The sequence below is a fragment of the Carassius carassius genome, chromosome 15 (assembly GCF_963082965.1).
Source record: "Carassius carassius chromosome 15, fCarCar2.1, whole genome shotgun sequence".
In the NCBI taxonomy this organism is placed as follows: Eukaryota; Metazoa; Chordata; class Actinopteri; order Cypriniformes; family Cyprinidae; genus Carassius; species Carassius carassius.
Window position 1 is genome coordinate 30,472,047 of NC_081769.1, and position 22,551 is coordinate 30,494,597.

At 34.7% G+C, this 22,551-nt stretch overlaps 2 protein-coding genes across 2 annotated transcripts; both read right to left on the minus strand.

Annotated features, from left to right (window-relative positions):
• Positions 1 to 17,220: 17,220 nt before the first annotated feature.
• On the minus strand, positions 17,221 to 18,517 carry LOC132158860 (type-4 ice-structuring protein LS-12-like). Its single transcript, XM_059568466.1, has 4 exons — positions 18,432 to 18,517; positions 18,270 to 18,339; positions 17,908 to 18,034; positions 17,221 to 17,525 (listed from the first exon to the last, which is right to left on the minus strand). The coding sequence occupies exons 2-4, from the start codon at positions 18,313 to 18,315 to the stop codon at positions 17,306 to 17,308; spliced, it is 393 nt and encodes a 130-aa protein (XP_059424449.1). The 5' UTR covers positions 18,316 to 18,339; positions 18,432 to 18,517; the 3' UTR covers positions 17,221 to 17,305.
• Positions 18,518 to 20,355: 1,838 nt separating this feature from the next.
• afp4 (antifreeze protein type IV) lies at positions 20,356 to 21,183 on the minus strand. The gene is made up of 3 exons (XM_059568467.1): positions 21,114 to 21,183; positions 20,763 to 20,889; positions 20,356 to 20,670 (listed from the first exon to the last, which is right to left on the minus strand). The coding sequence occupies exons 1-3, from the start codon at positions 21,157 to 21,159 to the stop codon at positions 20,451 to 20,453; spliced, it is 393 nt and encodes a 130-aa protein (XP_059424450.1). The 5' UTR covers positions 21,160 to 21,183; the 3' UTR covers positions 20,356 to 20,450.
• Between the last annotated feature and the right edge of the window lie 1,368 nt (positions 21,184 to 22,551).

The following is a 22,551-nucleotide window of genomic DNA, read 5'->3' on the forward strand; positions in this document are numbered from 1 at the left end:
TTTTACTCTGCTTTAAAAGTAAATAAATAAAAAAAAGTGTTTGTCCTTTATCATAGTGCTTTTCTTTAGAAAACTTTTACTTCACAACATTCCAAAGCAAAATATTGTACTTTTTACTGCACTGTGTTTCATATTAAATATAATGTAATACTTAATTACATTAGAAATCTAGTACTTTCTTACTTTTACGCAATTAAAAGTAATTAAAAGTTTTACTTTAAGTTTAAAGGTAAAAAACAAACACTTTTTTATTACATTTAGTGCAGTAAAAAGTATAACATTATGCTTTGGAATGTAGTGAAGAAAAAGTTTTCCAAAGAAAAACACTCTGATAAAGTACAGATACTTTTTAATTTCACTTGACTAAAGTACAAATACTTCACTACTGTCCTCCTCTGCTTACGCTCAAAAATTTTCCAGTAGTTGCTGTATTTTGTACCACAGTAAAATTGCTGTAAAACTAAATACAGTAGTTTCAAGAGTACTGTAAAACAAAGTACAGCATTATACTGTAATTTGTACTTTTTTTGTTAGTCAATATCTAACATTTTACATTACATTTTACATTTCATAGCGGAACTTCAATCAAATAAACCGAATTACAAGCATATTAACAATATTTCATCAATTAACAACATACAATTATAGTCCACTACTAAAAGCACAGTAACACATAGTGCAAGTGGAAAATAAATGGTGTAAATAATTTTTTTTAATAAAATAAAGTTTGAAGTTTTAAAGTACTTAATAGTGACAATGTGCTATACAACAATAATCAGGGAATATGTATATCTCAAAACGTTTAAAAAGGTCTTCTCTATCGTGATGACTCTTACCGCCTGTCCGTCGCCTGGTTAGCACAGCTTAACTGAGAAATGAGCAACTGCTCAGATGTTCTTACAGACATTTATTAACTCAAACACATTTATATCTTGCAAATAGCATAAAGAAGACCTACCAAATTAACAAATTCGTACAGTTTTTCGTCTTCACAAGTCTTCGAGGAAATGAGAATCCAGTGATTTCCTGTGAAAACTTCAAAAAGTATTTACAGTTCAGGGACCATTCCAATTCTTCAACAGCCCCCCCCAACCAATTTTACAATAAATATATAAAAATATAGAATAAACGTGAGTAGAATATCTCATAATTTTATGATGATTAATAATTTGATGATAACTATTTGAGTTTCTATTATGTCTCTGACATTTGATTTCAGATTGTAGGATTGAGGTAAAAAATCTGAGCAGTTTGAGACATCTTGAGATTTTTTTCTGAAACTCATGGAGACACGTGCGGTGTAGCAGAGTAATATGAGATGTCAGTTTTGTTTTCTTTCCTACCTTTGAGCAAGTATTAGAGGAAAATGATATTGCTCATTGGCTATTTTTCATAGCTCTGGAGATCTCAGATGTGAGAAAAATTCATCTTGGATTTTTCTTGCTAAAATTCCTTGGGTTCGTTAAAAATAAACATATTTTACAGCAAATATGTAGAGTTATAAAATGAATGTGAGTAGCATAACTGAGATCATTTGATAACAAATATTTGAGCTTTAACTTTGATTTCAGACTTTAGATTCTTGGAAAATTTGAGTGCAGTTTGAAATATTTTGAAATCTTTTCTGAAACTACTGGAGGCAGTTAGACATTATTAGGGTCTTTATCATTGTAATAATGTCTTTATCAGACATTATTGGTGTTCCTGTAGCTCAAGTGGTAGAGCATCGCGTTAGCAAGCGCAAGGTTGGAACACATGTTAGGAGAAAATTGTTAGCCTGAATGCAATGTAAGTTGCTTTGGATAAAATGTTTGATTTGGATGAAATGTTTGACTTCTTTTTGAGATCTCCCGACTTTTGATGGCAGACTTTTGGATCCTGGGAAATCTAAGGACAGTTTGAAACATTTTGTGACATTTTGAAACTCTAGATTACATAAATGTGAGATTTCTGCATCTTTTTCTCAGGTGAATAAATCTGAGAAGCAGGAGGCATTAGCAACAGTCTCCAATTGCTCTCCATTGATATTACTGAGGAGAAAAAGGGAAATCTGTGACATTTGATAGGAGAATTTGGCAAATCTGAGCTCAGTTTGGGCCATGTGATATTACTGTTTCTTTTTCTGATGAGAATAAATCTGAGGACCCACTATTTATTTATTTGTTTAACAAGTGAGATGTTAAAAAGATGTAATTAGTGATTTTTCTTTCCTTCTTTTTGTCCCAGCAGAAACCTTGAATGCTCAGAAGTTGCTCTTTTATTATACAGAAAACAGTTACATTAAGTATCAACTTTGTCGGTAACACTTTACAATAAGCTTTCCTAGTTAACCTTAGTCAACGCATTAACTAGCATTAACTAAAAGTGAGCATTACTGTACATATATAAGTGTTTATGAATTTTTGTTAATGTTAGTAAAAAAAATACACCTGTTCATTGTTCGTTTGTTAGCTTGTTTCATTAAATAGATTAGTTTTGTTTTTAAAAATTTTGAAATTAACTTCTGATAAATTAATGCTTTAGAAGAATTTTTCATTGTTAGTTCATATAAACTAATGAGGTTAACTAAAGTTAAATAAAGTTTATTGTAAAAGTTATACCTGTTTCTCTTAAAATTTAATAGACAATATAAAAATGAAAATACATTAATTTAATGACATTACAGTATGAATATAGAGCTATAAATTGAAAGTGGATATAGCTTAATATATATATAAAACCTTTCAAATGGCATTACATTTTTTTCTCATTGATATTAAATATTTTCTCTTTGGTGTGTTACAGATCCAGCTGTGCTTGTTGTAATTTTCCATGTGGTTTATGCCTAGAGCTTGGACTCGGAGCCACTCAAAGCTTTCTGGTACTGAAAGGGTACAAGAGGAGGATGGATGTTGTTGGCCGACTGCTGTGATTGCAGAGTCTCATCCTCCCATAAGAGATAAAGACTGTGTCCCGCCTTCCTCTCAGAGAGTCTCCATGTACGCAGCAGTAAGGTCATAGTGCCCTGACCACAATTACTGGCAGGACCTGAGCAGACCCCTTTTCTGCAGCAATAAGGATATACTGATGGCTCCAGACTTCCTCCTCTTTCCCTCTTCATCAGAATCAGCAAAGATAGAAATATAGCTGGAGATAGGGAGGGAGCGAGAACGAGGGGGCGAGTGAAAAATCCATCTATGGTGGTTTTCTATCCCATGGCCCTAAAATGGCAACTGGAGAGTTTGGACGGTTCTCTCGTGCTCTTTAAAAGCTCAGCTTGTGAAGAGGCTTTTAAGACCATTTGGCAGATTCCGGACTCTATTGTTGACTCAGTTGTTTACCTCTTTACATCTAGCAGTGTACATGTGTGCTTCCACAATCCTTTGATTTATTTCAGTGCGTTCTCACTCTTTTTGAAATGGTGAAAACCGTCAGCATGAGGAGCGGCTGGCTGTTAATACTCCCTCTGTGTTCTTTAAAGAACAACTTACAGAAACACCTCTGTGCTGACACATTTCACAGTTCTTGTGAATTTAGGGAACAGTTTGACGAAAAACTTCTTCTTTGTATTATTCCTTCCAAAATTTCAAAAAGAAAAAGATTTTTAATCATATATTTGGCCTCTTTTTAATTTCCTCTTTTCCATTCAAGCTTCAGAAATGACCAAGAAGAATCATAATTGTAGTTCATGAGAACCTGCAGAAGCCATGTCAAAGCATTCAGTAAGGACTGATTCATGAACAAGTTATTTAGATGATTTTGTGAACTGAATCAATAAGAACCGACTCAAAAGAGTCAGTATATTCATTCACGAATCAGGATGATGTATGGTGCTTTTTTGTCATTTTTTTAAACAGACTTTCTGTTTTTTCTGTAAACATGACTGTCATTATTTTCCAGTGAGCCCTCACAGTCCATCAAAGTTAGGCGTAGGAAGTATCAGTGATTTTAAACAGGATATGCTGAACAAGTCTGTCAAGCCAATCAGAGCAGAGAATAATTCAATTACAGGCCAAATTCACCACTCCCACACAACAAAACTACTGCTAATGGCTGCAGCTTCCAAATAAGAAGGAAATAACGGACCTTTCTCGGAGACAGGGTTCAAAATTAAATAATATGAAACAAAATGCGATATACACTGAAACATGTTTCAAATACCATTTTAAAAAGTGGTCACTTTATTCAAAAATATACATTTTGTCTTTTTTTTTTTAACACCGTTTTTTTTTTTTACAACTGGTGTCCCTTTATGTCTGAAATAAACATACATTTATGTATTCATTCATTTATTCATTTTATTTATTTAAAAATGTCTTGATTTTATGGCGTACTTTATTTGTTTATTTATTATTTAAAATACAATTTTATAATAAGTGCTGTCTCTGATATAGATACATTTATTTATTTATGTATTCTGAAATATTAAAGAAATGTCTTTATTTATTTATTTATTTATTCTGAAATACTTTTTTTTCATTCAGTGTTATACATTTTAATATATTTGAATCATTTTAGCAAATGATTGTCTTTCTTTTCCTCACTGTTTTTCCTGAGCAGCAGTGATGATGAAAGAGGTATGATGACAGAAGGGGAGAGTAGTGACTGGACGGCAGGTTACTCAATCCACATCAAACTAATGTCCTGCCACAGAGAGAGAGACCAGTGCGAAGTGCATCAGAGTAAAAGCACTTCTGGAACTGGTACAAGGAAAAGCTTTTACACCTGCAGTGGTTAATATATGCATCTCCACACTTTGTTGTCCTCTGACACACATAATAAAGAAAACCATTCACCTGCATGTGCATGCTTCATTTGCATATTTGGTTAAATGATGAGTAATGTCAAATTAAAATAACACCGTAAGCTTTCTGAACTTATTGCAGCTCCTAAAATGTGACCCTTCACCCTCAGTCTGAAAAAGATTGTTTAGTGGTTCTTAAACTCGCCAAAGCGCTCTTCTTCTTCATTTTTTTTAAAACTAAGTTTTTCATGTAATTATAGAGTTTTTTTTTTTGTTGGTATGTTGTTTTTTCAGCAGGCTCTGTGGTGTTTTATTTGTTTTCTATGGTGATCTGAGAAGTTTGCTGTTTTAGTTGTTGTCTAGTGAGTTGCTATGGTGATTTGGGTTGTTTTAGCAGGTTGTATGGTGTTTTTGTAGGGTGTTGCTATGTCTTTTCTATGGGGATCTAAGACATTTTAGCAGGCTCTTGTGTTTTGGTTGTTTTCTAGGGTGCTGCTCTGGTGATCTAAGACGTTTTTAGCAGCTTCTGGTGTTTTGGTTGTTTTTGAGGGTGTTGATATGGTGATCTAAGATGTTTTTAGCAGGTTCTATGATGTTTAAGTTGTTTTTAAGTCTTATGTATTTGCTTGGGTGTTCTGGTTGGTAGTTAGGGCCATGATATATGGTTTCTAGGGTGTTCTAAGTGTTTGCTAAGGCATCGGTGGGTGATTGCTGGGGTGTTCTGGGTTGTTTCTAGGGTGCAAATCAAAGAAAGCAATGAACCTTTGCTTTCAGTTAACAGAGCTTTCAGATGATCAGTTTACAGTGTTGTTTTTATGCCAATAAAACAACTGATACAAAGATGTTCTATTGCAGGGTGTGGCCATCTCTGCCTCATCTTCCCCTCACATCATCTCTCTACCAGGAAGCAAACCCCACCAACACCCAAATCACAGTGTTAGTGAGACTCGCTGGGGTAAACCTGGGATCGATTGGCTCGTGCTGCTGGGGGTTTTGGTAATGTAACTGTATCTAGGTTCTCTCATTAGGGACACAAGAAGCCTGTCTTCATGCAGATGAGCCGAAACTCGAGGAGCGCTTCGCCAAAGACTAATGAACATGCAGCATCTCCTCTCCTACTCTCCATTCTGACTCGCTCTTACAGTAGTTGTCTCCATTTCTAGCTCTTTCGTACGCATTAGTTCACTCACACCATCTAATCTCCACTGCCCCTCTTAGCTGAAATTAAAGCATAATGATTTCATTATGTGTTTTTTTTTCTTTTTTCAAGAAGGCTCTATCATCATCTGCACTGCTTCCTTGTTAATATTCTAATAAAAGCAGTATTAAAAAGTGCAGAGGCAAGAGAGGAATCAGAAGCGCTTCGCTCTGTATCGACTGATTCTATGTATCTCATCAGGTTTGGTCTTGGTCCGGATCCATTCAATTACTATAATGCATCATTATGAAATAGGCCAATTACACGACTGACCTCAATGCAAAAATAGTATTTAATTTCTTTAAATGAAAAGCTCCTAAAAAGCCCAAGGCTGTTTGGTGGATCTGAACACAGCTTCAGGGCGCTCAGGGTCGATTTCCATTCACAAGAAGACATGAAATGTCCAGCATCTCTGATCCTTGAAGAAACTACAAAAAAAACAAAAACATGTCTTTTCATCTGTCCATTTCTGCTTCAATAATAACTGGTTAGGAGAATAGCAACATTATTTTTTAAGTTTTTTTTTAAGTTTATAAGTTTTCAGCAATTTCAGCAAATTCAGCAAAAAAAGTTTATAAGTCCTTGCAATTTAAGAAGAAAGTCTATACTCACAATTATATTGTGAGATAAGAATAAGAAATTATTGATAATAATTATTTAAAAAAATTATAATAATTGAGAGATGTAAACTGAGATATAAATTTAGAATTCAAAAAAAGTCAGAGTTCTAAATTTATATCTGAGAATTTTGAGTTTATATCTAAGTTTAATAGTCAATTTAATAAAAGCTTCTTATTCATGAACCACCATACACAAATTGTACGGAAATGTAATATTTAATATGAATGTAATATTTTATTCAAAACATTTACACAAAATATACTGCATATTAAGAGTGACAGCTGCTATTATTATCCTAATTTTACATCATTTAGAATGTTGAATTGTGTTTTAGTGATGGACTTATGATTGATGATGACTTTTAAGTGTTTGGTGGAGATCATTCGCTCGGGGAGTTTGGCATTTGAGGCCAAACATTAACAAAATATCTGAGTGCATTTTCTTTGATTAATCTCATAACCTACCCAAGGGTTAAAGGTCTGTGGGCAATATGGCTTGATGCATTAGATTATCTTATGCATAATGATTTATTCATAAGTCCACAATGATTTTGCAGTAAATGCAAGCTATTCCTAAACACAACAGTGAAACGTTGCCTTTTCTGTTATTATTGGAAGCTTATTGGGGAAGTTTTGTTCCAGTGCAAGAGGTGGTGTTAGCGCAGTGGATAAGACACATGCCTTTGGTGTGAGAGACCCGGGTTCGAATCCACTGTGAGACACCAATGTGTCCCTGAGCAAGACTCTTAACCCCTAGTTGCTCCAGAGGCGTGCAACCTCTGACATATATAGCAATTGTAAGTCGCTTTGGATAAAAGCGTCAGCTAAATGTAAATGTCTCTAAGAGGTAGACTAGCCTGTGCATTAAAATGATCTTTAGACAAGTGCCATAGCAGCAGTAATCTGACTGAACCAAGAACTGGACAGGAAGTGGTCATCTGAGCAGAACGGAAAATTATGGGATCTAATATTTAAATCAAATGAAAATCACTAAAACTAAAATACCAATAAATGAATTCTAAATAGAAATATTTGAAAATGATAAAAGATGATTAAACTTCAACTAAAATGAAAATAAAAACAAAATAAAAGTTAAATATTTATTATCAAAAAATGATAATAGTACTATATAAATAATTCTAAACACTAGCGTTTATTATAAGCGTGTGTAATCGAGTGCCACAATAAATGCTCAAGCTCTTTATTTTAGGATGGATTCTGATTGGCTGTTAATGTTTGTATAATTCATCAGCTTGGGGGGAAAATAGTTCTGAAAGTGATTTCAGCAATATCAGTCCTCTCCATTATTTTTATAGTTGTGCTGTGGACTTCCCTATTCTAATACAAATAAAACGATTATTAATTTGACATATTATGGTTATATTTATTGTCCTTGATGTAAACGGCCCTTCAGTTTTAAATGCTGCTGTACGTTGTGCTCTCTTCATTCATTCTCTCAAAGGAAGAAAAAGATGTGAATATGAATGAAGGCCTTCAGGAAAACACTCAGGAGTGTGGCATGACTCAATACCTATTTAAGAGCAATGTTTTAAATATTTCTTGTTTTATATGGGAATAGTATGTCACCTTTCAGAATGATTTGCAAATGCCATTTCATGCTGATTTATATGATTGATTTTATTTTTATGCAAAAACCTTTATGAAGCTTAGGATAAGTTTAAAGTGTAAAGGATCTCTCAGCCACTGACACTGCATGTCATCTCCTGTGGGAATAGAACACAGATGGGTAGCATTGTTCACTCGTTTATCCTTAGAAGTGGCCCATGCTCGTTCACTTTTGAGATCAGGTTCACAGGCTTACTCTTTATAGCAGTATTTCCAGATGAAGTGTCTGAAAAACAAATCTATAAATGTGTTTTTTCATCATATGACTCACTGAGTTGATAATGAATCACAGCAGTTTCAGGAAAGAATTTAAGTCGGATGTGATCTGAATGCACTTGAATTGTCTTTTTTGAAAAGCTTTAATTCTGATCAAAAAGACATGCTGGTCATCGACTGAATTAGCAGATATTTGCCTTTTACGTCACTCATCAGGATAATGAGTAACTGTTCAGTGTTTGCTTCAGGTCTTGAAAAGATTCAGTAAGAAGTATTTGAGTTCATGGGTTAGAGATGTATTTACTTATTTAAATTACTTATTGAATCATTTGGAGTCAGTAGATTTATTTTAAATAAATCCATTTCAAATAAATGCTGTTCTTTTGGAACTTTCTATTCATCTATGAAACTTGAATAAAAAGCTATATTATGATTTCTGAAGGATCATGCGACACTGAAGACTAGAATAATGATGCTAAGAATTCAGCTTTGAATCACAGGAATAAATTACATTTTAAATTGAGAACAGCTATTTTAAATCAGTATGTTTTTAAATATTATTTTGAACAATACTTCACAATATTACTGTTATTGCTGTATTTTGGATTAAATAAATGCAATGTCTTGGTGAGCAGACGAGACTTAAACATTACCAAATCAAAACCAAGTTTTTTAACAGTATGTATATTCACATTTCTTTATTATTTATATTAAAGTGGCTAAATTATTGTCATTTTTACAAGGAACTTTGACTTATGATTCTTTTAAATAAGTGATGCACAGGTATTTTATCACATTTAATGGCCATGCTGTTCTATAACATGCTGCACATTTCCAGCACGTCCGTTTTACCGTGTTTACTAGTAGCTACTGACCTCTTCAATTGTCTGTCTAAACACTCCACTGACCCTTGTAAGCAGATTTGCAGCTCCCGGTCAGAGCACGGCTATGCCAACAGGGACAGATCGATAGCGGCCGAGCCTGACATTGATCATGGCTAGAGATAGTCTCATCGTTCAGATGTACTCGCAACATGTTTGTGTAGTGGCTACATGAGCCCAAAGCAGATTCTAGCTGATATCAATCACAGGTCGTCCAGCGTTCAGATCCCTCTGCTCCTGTTCTTCACAATCAAACTAACAAGATGTCAGCGAATGGAAAGAAAGAAGGATTAGGTACAACAGGGAGGTATTGAAAGGGAATTTATGAGGAAAAATAATAAGGTGTGCGTGTGTGTGTGTGTGAGAGAGAGAGAGAGAGAGAGAGAGAGAGAGAGAGAGAGAGAGAGATGATTTGTGGGCCTCTCTTGTGTGCTAGCATTACAAGAATGGGCCTCATGGGTGGCATGAAAAGGCTCTTGATTTTAAGGAGTGGTAACTTGATATTGAAGCTCCTTGCCCTGATAGATTTATTTACATTCAGTGCCTCAGCCCTGTCTAGAGAGAGAGAGAGAGAGAGAGAGAGAGAGAGAGAGAGAGAGAGAGAGAGAGAGAGAGAGAAACAGAGAGAGAGAGAGAGAAACAGAGAGAGAGAGAGAGAAAAACAGAGAGCGGGGGGAGGCATTGCTGTTTGGTGATGATGATGTTTTGATTGAAGTTCTTTGTGCTTCTTGAACAGTCGCACTAATTATTTGTAGGACTGATTTTATTTGCATGTGAGGTACAAATATTTCATGTCAACATGAAATCAAAGATTTGTTTTTCTTGATTAACATTTGTGTTCTTATTAAGTTTAGTGCCTGCTACATTGGGTTTCTAGTAGGTCTAGTGCTTTTGAAAAGTTATTTGTTATCATTTCCATTCATCTTATTTTTTTTTTCTTATGGGCTCTCATTGCTAGAGAAAACTTTTTTTTTTGTTTTGAACTTGAAAATATATTATATTGTATTAAATTGTGTGTGTGTGTGTGTGTGTGTGTGTAGTCTCACATCATTACAAAAGCCAGTAAAAGCTAGAAAAAAACAGTAATATTGTGAAATATTATTACAATTAAAATACCTTAGCTGTTTTCTATTTGATTATATTTTTAAGTGTAATTTATTCCTGTGATAAAAAGCTGAATTTTCATAATCATTCTAATATATTGATTTACTGCTCTAAAAACATTTCTGCTGAAAACAGTTGCTTACATTTTTTGTGGAAATTACATTTATTGAAAATACGTTTACAGTTACATTTGAAAATACATTCTTTCAGGATTCTGAGATAAATAGAAAGCTCAAAAGATATGATTTACTATTAAGAGTATATAGCCTTATAGGGACTTATTAATAAGTTATTATAGACTTACCTTCAAATTCCAAAGCTGTTAAAACTGTAATAAATTGTTGAAAATTATTTAAATAATAATAATAATGATAATATTTAAACGCAATAAATGTTAACTGAAAAAAAAGCCAAAGCAATGTTTAACTTGATGTATTAAAATAACTGAAACTACCTGAAATGAAACTATATAAACTATATATAAATTAAAACTATATAAACATTAAACACGCACACACACACACATAAAAAAACAAAATCACTAAACTACATTTTAAATAAAAAAGGAGAATACAAAAAACTTAATTTAATAAATTCAAAGATTCCAAAAAGCACTGTAATGTGCTGATATTAAATATCATTACACATGTTTTAAATGTATGTTGTTTTGCCCTGACATAAAAAAAAAGACAAGAGCAGCTGGGTTCAGCAGTTCATTTAGAAAAAAAGGATACATTTTTCACAGCATCAGCCCTAAGTGATAGAGAGAGAGTCTTCATTTAGGGCAGTGGACCTATTTAGCCTGACGGCCATTAAATATGAATTAAAAACCACACAGGCCTTTTTGCCTCTAAAATGTCATTAGGCATCTTTATGGCGAGCAGTTGTTGAATAAGCAGTTTGCTGGGCTCCCCGGGGTGGTGCTGCTGCTGGATGAGGGCTGCGTCTGCCAGTGAGTGCCAGAGGGCCGATGCATGGAGTACTAACGGAAAGCTCTGGAAAATAAGCAGGGATAATAGCCACTGAAATGGAATTTACATTAAGAGCCCTAACGGAGTGGAACACTTCTGGTTTGGGCCGTCTGTGGGGCTGAGGGGGGCGGGCGGGGGCCTTGAGTGGAGCTTCACCATTTCCTCATCTGGCTGCTGGGGAAAATGAAAATGAAATTGCAGCATTGGAACAGCAGGTACATTAATGGAGAAGCATTGTGATACGCCCATTAAATATGTCTTGCCAAACAACTGTGGTTAGCTGTACTTAATATTAGAGCAGAGTTACACATAAAGGATTTTACATGTGCTCATGTTATGATGCAATATTATATGTCCTAATCGGACACAGCATGATTAAACAAGACATTTTGTTAGCAGGTTGCACAACTCGATATACTATAGATTTGTAAAAATATACATATATCTGTGTGTGCACTTTGATGCAAAAACACCTATCATTCATATAAGCCATAGAATTGAATTAAGAAGGCCCTTTAAGTTGCATTTCAGTCCTGAAATCTTTATTGAATATGAGTTTGGGGGAAATTGCAGTTTGAATGTAAGAATGTTCAATTAAAAAGAACTGAAATGTAAAGAAATGTAAAGAAGCTCAGAATTTGACATCATGCAGAGGAAATAAAAACAATATTTTGTGACCATGAACTAAGAATGTGTTCGCAAAACGTACAAATTTGTTTCCACAGGTAAATCACAATTTAAGTAAATTAAAAAGAGAGGAATGAATCAGTACAAAGTGGCCATGATTGAAACCAACATGAGGGTCAAATGTTTGAAACTGAGAAGTATACATCATCTGACATAGATGAATAAATAAGCATTCCATTGATGGAATCGTTTCCGAGATACAACTATTTGAAAATCTCGAATTTGAGGGTGTTGTTGGCTATTGCAACAAATATTCCAGTGCAATTTATGACTGGTTTTGTGCTCCAGGGTCAAAAACACACACAAACACACACACACATGTTTGTTTTTGTGAAAAGTGGGTTCATCCCATAAGCATAATGGTTTTTATACTGTACAAACTGTATATTCTATGGCCCTACACCAAGAGAAGTCAGGAAAAAATTGAATGGAGTTCACTAATTTTACTGTAGACAATCACATACAGCACAGCAATATGTTCACAGATTATATGTAATGAGTTTATGACACAATAATGATACGGGAATATAACAGAAGCTTCACAAATATTATAGTATTTACAGCTTTCACTTTTGCGCATGTGATCAAATTCTTGAGAAGGGGCTTGTGTAAGCCATTTGAAAAACCTGACATAGAGCTCTGAATTTCCTACCTCCAATGACAAATAAAACACAGCATTAACATTGTACATTTACATTGAAAACAAATATAAATATTTTTGTACAGCGATAGCAAATGTTTTATATCTTCATTTTCTAAATTTGTAATGTGCGGGGCGCCGTAGTTTACATATATATGGTATCTTTGCATTAAATTACAGAAAACTAGTTAACACTGTTTCGTGATTGTTTCAAATACAATGTACTGAGGGACTGATTGCAAATATTAAATTTTTCTCTCTCCCTGACCAGCATAATCAAAATATTGCAACAATTTTTCCTCTTTTGCAAAGTCATAGCAACCTACTGTGGATTTTTTTATTTTATTTTATTTTATTTTATTTTATTTTATTTTATTTATTTATTTATTTATTTATTTATTTATTTATTTATTTATTTATTTATTTATTTATTTATTGCTTGTGGGGCAAATGGGAACACAAAAAATTATAGAAGAAGTATAACCAAAGTATAAAAGAGACATAAGCGGCTGTGATGATGGAAGTGTGAAAAGCATCCATTTAATTCACATTCAAATGTAATTCAGTTCTTCAGTTCAGAATTTTGTGTGACCCTTATAATAACCATATTCATAATCCATGATATTTGCAAAAAATCCATGACACAATTTTGCACTTGCATGTCTAAAAAGCCATAACAATCCCATTGTGCTATTTTCTAAATGATGGTTAATTTTAGAAAGCAGTATGGCAAAGAAAAATCTTAATAAAAAGGTGTGGCCACGTTTAATAATTCAGTCTCATTTTAATTTCTTAATTAAGAAGGAAATGCGGAAGGGAGGGTGGAGCGGCTCCAGAAAAATAAAATTAATTTAATTGTCCTTTTTAATCTTGGGAATGCTGCATCCTAGTGAGCCAGCCGTTGTCTTTCTCTGCGTCTCGTGAAGTGCACCTGCCTCCTCTGTCAGTACAAAAGAACAATCCTTCACTGGCCTGCCTCTTGCTCCACTGCTGGCTCTCTGTTTTCAAGTCTGTTCTCTAATTCACCTCCACTTTGTAGCTGAACCCATCAGTCATGGGCATAAAAGACCCACTGTGCCTCTCAGGACCGCTGGATGTGTATTAGAGCAATTTAGTGTAATTTACATTTTGCTGCAGGTCCCATTGTGAAGACCTGTCTAAAACTCACTGGGGTGCGTCAAACTTGCCTTATGCGTTTCTTTTTTCCCCGCCGTTAATGGGCTGACCTCAACTTAATGAAAGAATGGTCTTCTAATTGCAACACGTTTGCCTTCGAAAATTGCATGTCTTTACCGCATAAGTTAAGTTGAATAACTTTGGCTCAAAAAAAAAAAAGAGAAAAAAGAAGAGGAAATGGTCTTGGAGAGATTTAATATACATAAAAAATAATAGATTGCTAATTGAACTACCATATTATTATTTTTCAATGTAAAATGAATTAATTACTTTATAATTATGAGTAAAAGTTCTTATCTATCTATCTATTTTTCTATCTATCTATCTATCTATCTATCTATCTATCTATCTATCTATCTATCATCTGTCTGTCCGATGATCTCCATCAGTGTTTAGTTCTGTACATCAAGTTTAATTTGCTTTGCATCGCTCCTTTTAGCCCAAAAACGGCCTTTGCTTTCTAAGGAGGCCATTGTATTTCTTCCATCGCCTAGCAACTATCACCAAGGCCAGCGCTTCATTGTTGCTGAGGCAAAGCTCTGCGTGCTGCTCTGTCCGTCTTTAGATTCATCTGCATCCTTTGCATTACTCTATAGATTTGACTAAATGCATCTGATATTCAGGTATGTTAGAAACATACACATGCACTAAATGGCATAATAATGATTAAAAACAGTTTGCCATATGAATGATTAAATTCATAGGTGTGAAAGAAGATGCTTTAAAGAAGACGCCAGTCTATAGAACAGATGAACTTATATACAATGGAAAGAGAGGGCGGGACTTTTACACAAGTAAAATTAGCTTGACGTCATTTTTACACAATATCCTTGAATAGCACCTGTGTGCAGTGGGGGTTGTCTGTCTGTCAGCTTTGAGTAAAAAAACATAACCCATGTCTGCAAAACCTACCCATTAGTCTCCACCACTGACCAGAGACGCAGAGCTTTCCTCGTACCCGGGGCCCTTCAGGACCGGCTGTTTTTTTAAGAGAGCAGACTCCTCGGGAAACATTGGTCCTGCAATCTTTCCTGAGTGAACCTGTAGTTTTGTTTCCAATTTTCAGCTAAAGCACCTTGGAGTTTGTATCAGTACTCCATTCATCTGGCCTCTGTTTTATTTTCAAGTGCTGCAGAGACTCCAATTATCAGCGGGAGCCTTATTTTACTCTTTTTCTTTGCCTATTTTTCTTTCTTTTTCGTCAAAGGCAAGCCCTTTCGACTATAAACTGATCCCTTTGAGAGACGCACAATGGCTGTTCGTGGTGAGTACCAAGTGTTTCATTTTATTTTGAAGTTATTGTGTCGGGAAGGACATACCTTCATGTATGCTTTATTTGACTTTAATTCTGCTGCCTTGAATCATCTAATTTATTTTCATTTATCTATTTTTTATCCATATTTATAGGTCATCAGCTATTAAGGACTTTGAATGCATATTTCAGAACATATGGACCAAGGAAATGTAGATTAATGAGACCGAAAAAGGACAACCGTTGACTTATTTGTGATTGCACATCATTCTGGTAAGTTTTTATAAATTCGGAAGAAGAAAAATACAATATATGTATATATTTTTTGACATTCGACACTGTTTTACTGATAATGTTCTATAAAAAAAAGTGATTTCCTTTATTCATTTTTGTCAAATGATGCAATTTTGCTTTGGAATAAACAACATTTTGAAGATATGCACCCCCAAATGGCTTAACACATGGCATTGAATTTCAAAGAGAGATACAAAAATGTTCTTTATGAAGGCTGACGTGCATGAAAAGCTGGCTGTACAAGGAGAAGGTCATGCGGACTCACAGTGTGTCCCTCACGCCGGTGTGACCTTCACACCCGATATTACATCTACTGGGGATGTGAGCTGATAAATGATAAAATTATTGCTTCATAACAAGTTATAACTCTGACAGATGTACATAAATCATTGATTCGTGCTCAAATGGGACAGTGACTGCAGTCTGCAGGCCAGGTGTTGCATTGACAGAAAGAAGTGAGGAATAAAATCATGACTGGAGAGTCTGTATGTGAATTTCTCTTATTCTGTGAGCTCAGATGTCTCCAGTGGTAATGCATGCCTCTTTTAGATGATTAATATTTGATTTTTCATTTTTGACTTTTTATTTTTTTTAAAATAGTAATAAAACCAGCTTTTTCTGTGATTAGTCAGAGAAGTCCATTGCCGTGTGGAAGACTAGTGATTTTGTTGTTTTTATTATCTTAGAAGACAACAAATCATAGTCTACCTCACAGCGCTGAGATGAATGCCTTCAATGCGCACAGAAAATAAGCAGAGTTTATTTATTTACACTGCCCTCTGCTGCCAAATGAAATGATTGACATGAACTGAGGATATTCATTTGGAAATAAATGTACCTAAATTTTCTTGTGTGGTTATTCAGATGTATGTGGGTTATTATGAATGCGTGTTTTATTTAGGATAGTTTAACTGACACCTGTAAGTGTTTCTGGATTATTATTATTTTTTTTTCTTATTGTGATGCAGCTGCCTCGGTTTCTTGGAACAAAATATTGTTCTGAATTATAAAGGGAGATCGTTAGAGAAATTGGCAAACCTGGGCTCCTCCGAAATCTTTTTGTCATTCTTTGGCATTTTTTTTGCATTGGATGTGAAATTGAGATTCAACCAAATCATTTCAAATGACAAAATGATGGTGATATTTTTTCACAAGTTCTGCTATAATAATAATAATAATAATAATAATATAAAAAAGTGAACATTTAACATTTCAGACACAATATGGCCAATTTAGGTTATTTCTGCTACACAAATTAAATAAATAATTTAGGAGTTGTAAAAAATATATTTGTGAAATTGCCTTTAAATCATTCAATCTTAATTCTTTAATTAAAAACAAACCTGGTCATATTAATGTATCACTGGTCCTTGAGATATGGCACTGAAATTGAAATGTCCCACATTTTTTAACATTGCAACATTTCTACTTTTAATTCAATTAGAGATAATGACTAGAAAGTTCCAAATACGTATTTCATTTAATTTATTTCTTTATTAAAAAAAAGAAGTATGACATTGGTTGTCCTCACACCGTCAAACCATCTGTCCTCAGAGCATACATATTAAATATGGATTCAAAAACATAAAAATTATAATAATATTTTTAAAAGGAACTTTACTAATATAATCTTTTTTATAGGAATTTTTTTAAGGTTTCTCCACTGTTTCACTTTCGAATACATGTAAAGTATCAGGAAAATTAAAGACAGTGTTCCTTCTGAAGGTTTGATTTAAATAATTTTAGATTTTTTAATGGCTACTGCTTTTAATACATGTGAGATGTGCAAGGAAAAAGTACAGTTTGTGAGAAAAAAATAAGGAGATCTCACATTGACCTTTAAATCACTTTTATTATTATTTTAAATATACATAAAGAGAACAAAACGGAAGCGAAATAAGCAGGATTCCAGTGGTTTTACTGGGGAGGCAGCATGGCTTTGGTCTGGTCAGCCACAAACTTGAGGACATCTTCAACCTGGGACTGGACCATGCCGGCCAGGGGGGCGACCTGAGCCTGGACGGAGGCGGCCAGAGGCTTGAGGTGGTCTTCAATGTTGCTGGAGAGGGGCTTCAGCTGCTCCTGGAGCTTCTCAACCATGGGCTGGAGCTGGGCTCTGCTCTGCTCAAAGTAAGCACTGTAACACAGACCAAGACAATCAGTACTGCTCTTCTGCCTAAACACAAATAGATATATGAAGGACTTGTATTCACACTAATCATTTCTTATTGTAGATCATAATTTGTTATATGAATTAGAGACAGTAAAGTAAAAATTCCCAAAGAACCTTTCAGTGAACCGTTCCTTAAATAACCTTTTCCTAATCTGAAGATCCTTTTTCCACTTTGTGCATGAAAAGGTCACATGGATGTTAAAGTCCCTTCATGGGACACATTGATGTCACTACAGAACTTTTTTTTTAAGAGTGTAATGATCAATAAAGACCAGCTGACTACCAATTGTGATCTTCATTAACATTGTTTAAGTTCCAGATTCCATGATAAAGCTCATGGACTTACCTGGCTTTGTTGGCCAGCTCAGGGCCCTCGACGTTCTTCAGGTTGTCCACAAGATCCTGGAAGTACTTGGCGATCTTCTCCAGCTCAGCAGGAGCCTCTCTCTTGACCAGAGAAGCTGACTCAGAGCCTGGAACATGAACAGAGATGTTTGATCAATGCAGTCTTACATCTTAAATGGCATTACTCAAGCTAAGTGAGGTGAAAGACTGCTTCTACAGGGCACATTGTTAAGTACTTAACAGAGTGAAGATAAAACTCCCACAACACACATTGTTCTAGTTTCTGTTCGTGTAACTGTATTACATACACAAAATACCAAATATCTTGAGCACATCAAAAGTTAACATGGTTTAAAGTCTCACCAATGGCCAGAGCAACAAGAAGGATGGCGAGGAGGGAGAATTTCATGGCTGCAGTTTGAGTGAGATTTTCCTGAAAAGAAAGAGACCATAATTAATGTAGGCTATTAAGAATCAAGAGCAGAGTTTGACATGACCATTGCTATAATGTAGCTGTAATCTTACCTTATATCCAGGGTTTCTTAGGCCTGATGCTGTGATGGTGAGTTCTCTAAGATTCTATGGGTTTTTATAGTCCCAGGATGGGATTGCACCCATTCACAGGTCACCCACCTGTGCTGATGAAATCATCCATATACACTAAACCTTTAGGCTTTACACTATGTGACTGGATCAAAGTTCAATAGTAATCTGTGTTTGTGCATTTTTGTGTCACCTGACGACTTCATCAGTTTTAAAGACGACACTGCAGAAGATCCTAAACTGTCCAGTTTATTTTTGTACACAGAAATGATTATTATTGTTTTTCTGTTTAAGAACTGAAAATACTGTTTAACAATCTGATATAAATAATATTATGCCCAAAACTGCTAGTGATTTTAGTGAGAGTGAAATGATGTGAATGTGTTGATATTTTGTTTTATTCATGAACTTCATTACAGCCTTTACCTAAACGTCCTTATACCTCTGGGTTTTTTCTTTTCTTTTTCTTTCTTTTATTGTATTAAACTGTCACATAACTGTCTTTGAGTCTGATTTTGGATGCATAAAATATTTGAATGCAGTAAAGTTAGAATGAAAACAGACTGTGTGACACTGGTAGCATGGTCTATGAAATGCTGTTTTGTTTTAATTGTGTTTAATTGCTTTTATTCTTTGTCCTTTGGGATTCGAATATATGAAAGTATGATTAGAGAAGGTAATGTAAAATGACCAAAAAAAATCCTAATTACATTTGTTTTCTATTATTATTATTATTTATTATTTTTCTGTATAGCCTATAATAATTAGAACATTTTCCTTGTTTTATATTGTAAATATAGCTAAATGCATTTTAATAAGTTTAAATGCAATGATTTTACTAAATAGTTTGACAATGCTCTAAAATATGAACTGTAAAAGCCTGCTCTCAATTTCGAATCAGGAGGAACACCCAGGTGATGTGATGCGATTGCTATAGTGTTCTGGATGGTTGTTTAGGCTAATTGTCATATGATCATATGATTTGAGGTAGCCTATCATCTATGTATGTAGCACAAACGGTGCCCGTGCTAAAATAGCCCTTTACACAAGTCAAACAGTTTTATTAGTGAATGTGTTCAATGTAACAAGTGTACTTCCAAATTTGTGGGCGAACACTAACTCTGCACATGTGATTTATTGTTGTCTGCTCGCTCGTGTCAACACCTCAAAAGGCCAGGCAATAATTATGATCAATACTAAATCATATGTAATGGAAAAATATCAGCCGAGAAGTAAATTATCTTATCTCTTACCACAGCTACTAATAAATAACCTGGGACTAATTGCATAAAAATAGCCAGTATATATTTGACCAAGTAGTTATGCAAAGGGTAGCCTACCTCATCAGTTACACCTTTCAGATTCAGATTAGACCAGTTTTGTCCCTTACAAAAATGAACCATGGTTTTTCTATAGTAAAAGTGTAGTAACCGTGTATTGTTGTTTATTATAATTGTATTGATTACCATTTGTATAACCACAGTTTTACTACTAATACCATGGTTAGTGTAGCAAAACCATGGTTAATTTGTGGTAGGTTAACTATAGTAACTATAGAAAGATACGACCAGTCTTGAAGAAATTAGTTTAAACAGTTTATGCAACCGTTCCCTGAGTTATATTATTTGTTAACATAAGAATAAAACTTAACATAGTATTAAACATGCTACCCTTAAATCATTACTCACTATATATTTAAAAATTACAGCCTTACTGAAAATCCCTATTTTGTTTTACATTATTTCTCACAATATGTGTTGGGAATAGTCTCTCTCTCTCTCTCTCTCTCTCTCTCTCTCTCTCTCTCTCTATATATATATATATATATATATATATATATATATATATATTTAAATAAAACATTTATATTGTTCAATTTCATAAGTAACCAGCGAGTAAAAAGTGGTCAGTTTTTTTTTATCATACTTTTTATTATTTCTAACATACCAGCATACATACAAAGAGACTGTGTCATAATGGGAAAAGAACTAAGGAATGGTTTTACTGGGGAGGCAGCATGGCTTTGGTCTGGTCAGCCACAAACTTGAGGACATCTTCAACCTGGGACTGGACCATGCCGGCCAGGGGGGCGACCTGAGCCTGGACGGAGGCGGCCAGAGGCTTGAGGTGGTCTTCAATGTTGCTGGAGAGGGGCTTCAGCTGCTCCTGGAGCTTTTCAACCATGGGCTGGAGCTGGGCTCTGCTCTGCTCAAAGTAAGCACTGTAACACAAACCAAAGAGAATTCATTAATCATTTAAGTTCACAGTGGAGAGGAAGTTTCCACCCAAAATGGATGACGATAACAGACTTACCTGGCCTTGTTGGCCAGCTCAGGGCCCTCGACGTTCTTCAGGTTGTCCACAAGATCCTGGAAGTACTTGGCGATCTTCTCCAGCTCAGCAGGAGCCTCTCTCTTGACCAGAGATGCTGACTCAGAGCCTGGAACATGAACAGAATGGTTTGATCAATGCAGTCTTGCATCTTTACTCTCAGCCACTCAAGCTAAATCAGGTGAAAGACTCTGTTATGTTAAGAACCAATAAAATACCCACCACACACATTGTTATAGTTTATGTAATTTAACCCCCAAACTAACTCAGTTAGCATATTACAAAACAAAATATCTTGAGAAAATCACAAGTTAACTTGGTGTAAAGTCTCACCAATGGCCAGAGCAACAACAAGGACAGTGATGAGGGAGAATTTCATGGTTGCAGGTTGAGTGAGATTTTCCTGAACAGAAAGAGACAATAATTAATTTCGATTCTGGACATATTCTTATAAATGTACATTAAGAAGCAGAGTTAGACATGAGCATGCATATAATGTAGCAGAAATCTTACCTTGCTTCCAGGGGTTCTTAGAGCTGATGGTGTGTTCTCCAAAGAGCCATGGGTTTATATAGTCCTGGGACAAGTTCAAAGGGTGTCCTGTGCTGATGAAATCATCCACACACAACGAACCTTTAGGCTCTACTTGACACTGAAGTGATCGAAGCAAAGTTCAGCAGTAATCTCTTTTACTCTTTCTGCTCAAATGATGCATTTTGTGGTGTTTCAAATCACCTCATGAGATTACTTTTATGTGAGGATAGATTGATGGAATATTTAATATTTAATATTAAAATTCATTAATGAAGCAGATTTCAATATCTTTGTCTTTATGGTGCTTAAACTCCCAGAACACTGGAAGGTAAATCTAGGTTATGTCTGACCCATACAACCTCACTAACAGTCTCAGCAAGTCTTACCTAAGTAAATAGTTCTTTATTTATTTTACTAGACGTTCCACTTTTAAAAGTCCATGGAAACCTAATCCTAGTAATCCTTAATAAATCTATGATGTAGAGTTTCATAAATGTAATAGACATCATTGGTTTTCAAACTGGGGTCTGGGTTAGGGTATTAGATCAGAGGTCAGAGAGTGCAGAGGGCCTGTGGTAAAGTCAGTGAAGTTAGTGGGAAAAAAGTGATAAAAGATAAAATTATGGTAAATAAATAAATTTGATGCACTAAATTAATTTGGTTAAATACATAAAACATTCAATTTAATACATAGCCTACATGCACACATACATACATCTAAGAGTACAATGGTGAAAAAACAATTAACATAATAAAAACTAAATATTTTCCAAATATATTTTTCACATATTTATAATATGTGTAAAAAAAAAAAAAAAAAAAAAAAGCTTGGGTTGGTGTCCCTCAAACATAGTAAGCTAAGTCAACTTTGAATGAAAAAAAGTAATGACAAACAGTTATGAGACATCAGTTCATATGCTTTGACTTACACGTTCACACTGTCCAGCTCAGCTTTTATTCTATCACAAACTGATTGGGTTTATTGACTGTGGAGTGGGGAGAATATCTACAGTCACGTATCCCTGCTTATCTTGTCTCCGTTTGCCTAATAAAGGGATTATTGGAGTACAACGTTAGAAATAAACACGTTTTACTCAGATCATTTTAGGCCTTGTTTAAGATATATTTAGTGTGTCCTATATTTCCTTGTTTATAAATTGGGTTGCGTAATTTATTCAGTTGATACAATCTCCTGCACAACAGCAGCAGATGGCGTAGTACTCGAACAGCATGTGAC

Coding starts and splice junctions, on each gene's coding strand:
- LOC132158860 (XM_059568466.1), bottom strand. CDS start 18,315: ATGAAATTCTCCCTCCTCGCCATCCTTCTTGTTGCTCTGGCCATTG. Junction 18,035..18,269: donor TCTTGTTGCTCTGGCCATTG/GTGAGACTTTAA, acceptor TTCATGTTCCAG/GCTCTGAGTCAGCTTCTCTG. Junction 17,526..17,907: donor GAGCTGGCCAACAAAGCCAG/GTAAGTCCATGA, acceptor TCTGTGTTACAG/TGCTTACTTTGAGCAGAGCA.
- afp4 (XM_059568467.1), bottom strand. CDS start 21,159: ATGAAATTCTCCCTCATCACTGTCCTTGTTGTTGCTCTGGCCATTG. Junction 20,890..21,113: donor TGTTGTTGCTCTGGCCATTG/GTGAGACTTTAC, acceptor TTCATGTTCCAG/GCTCTGAGTCAGCATCTCTG. Junction 20,671..20,762: donor GAGCTGGCCAACAAGGCCAG/GTAAGTCTGTTA, acceptor TTTGTGTTACAG/TGCTTACTTTGAGCAGAGCA.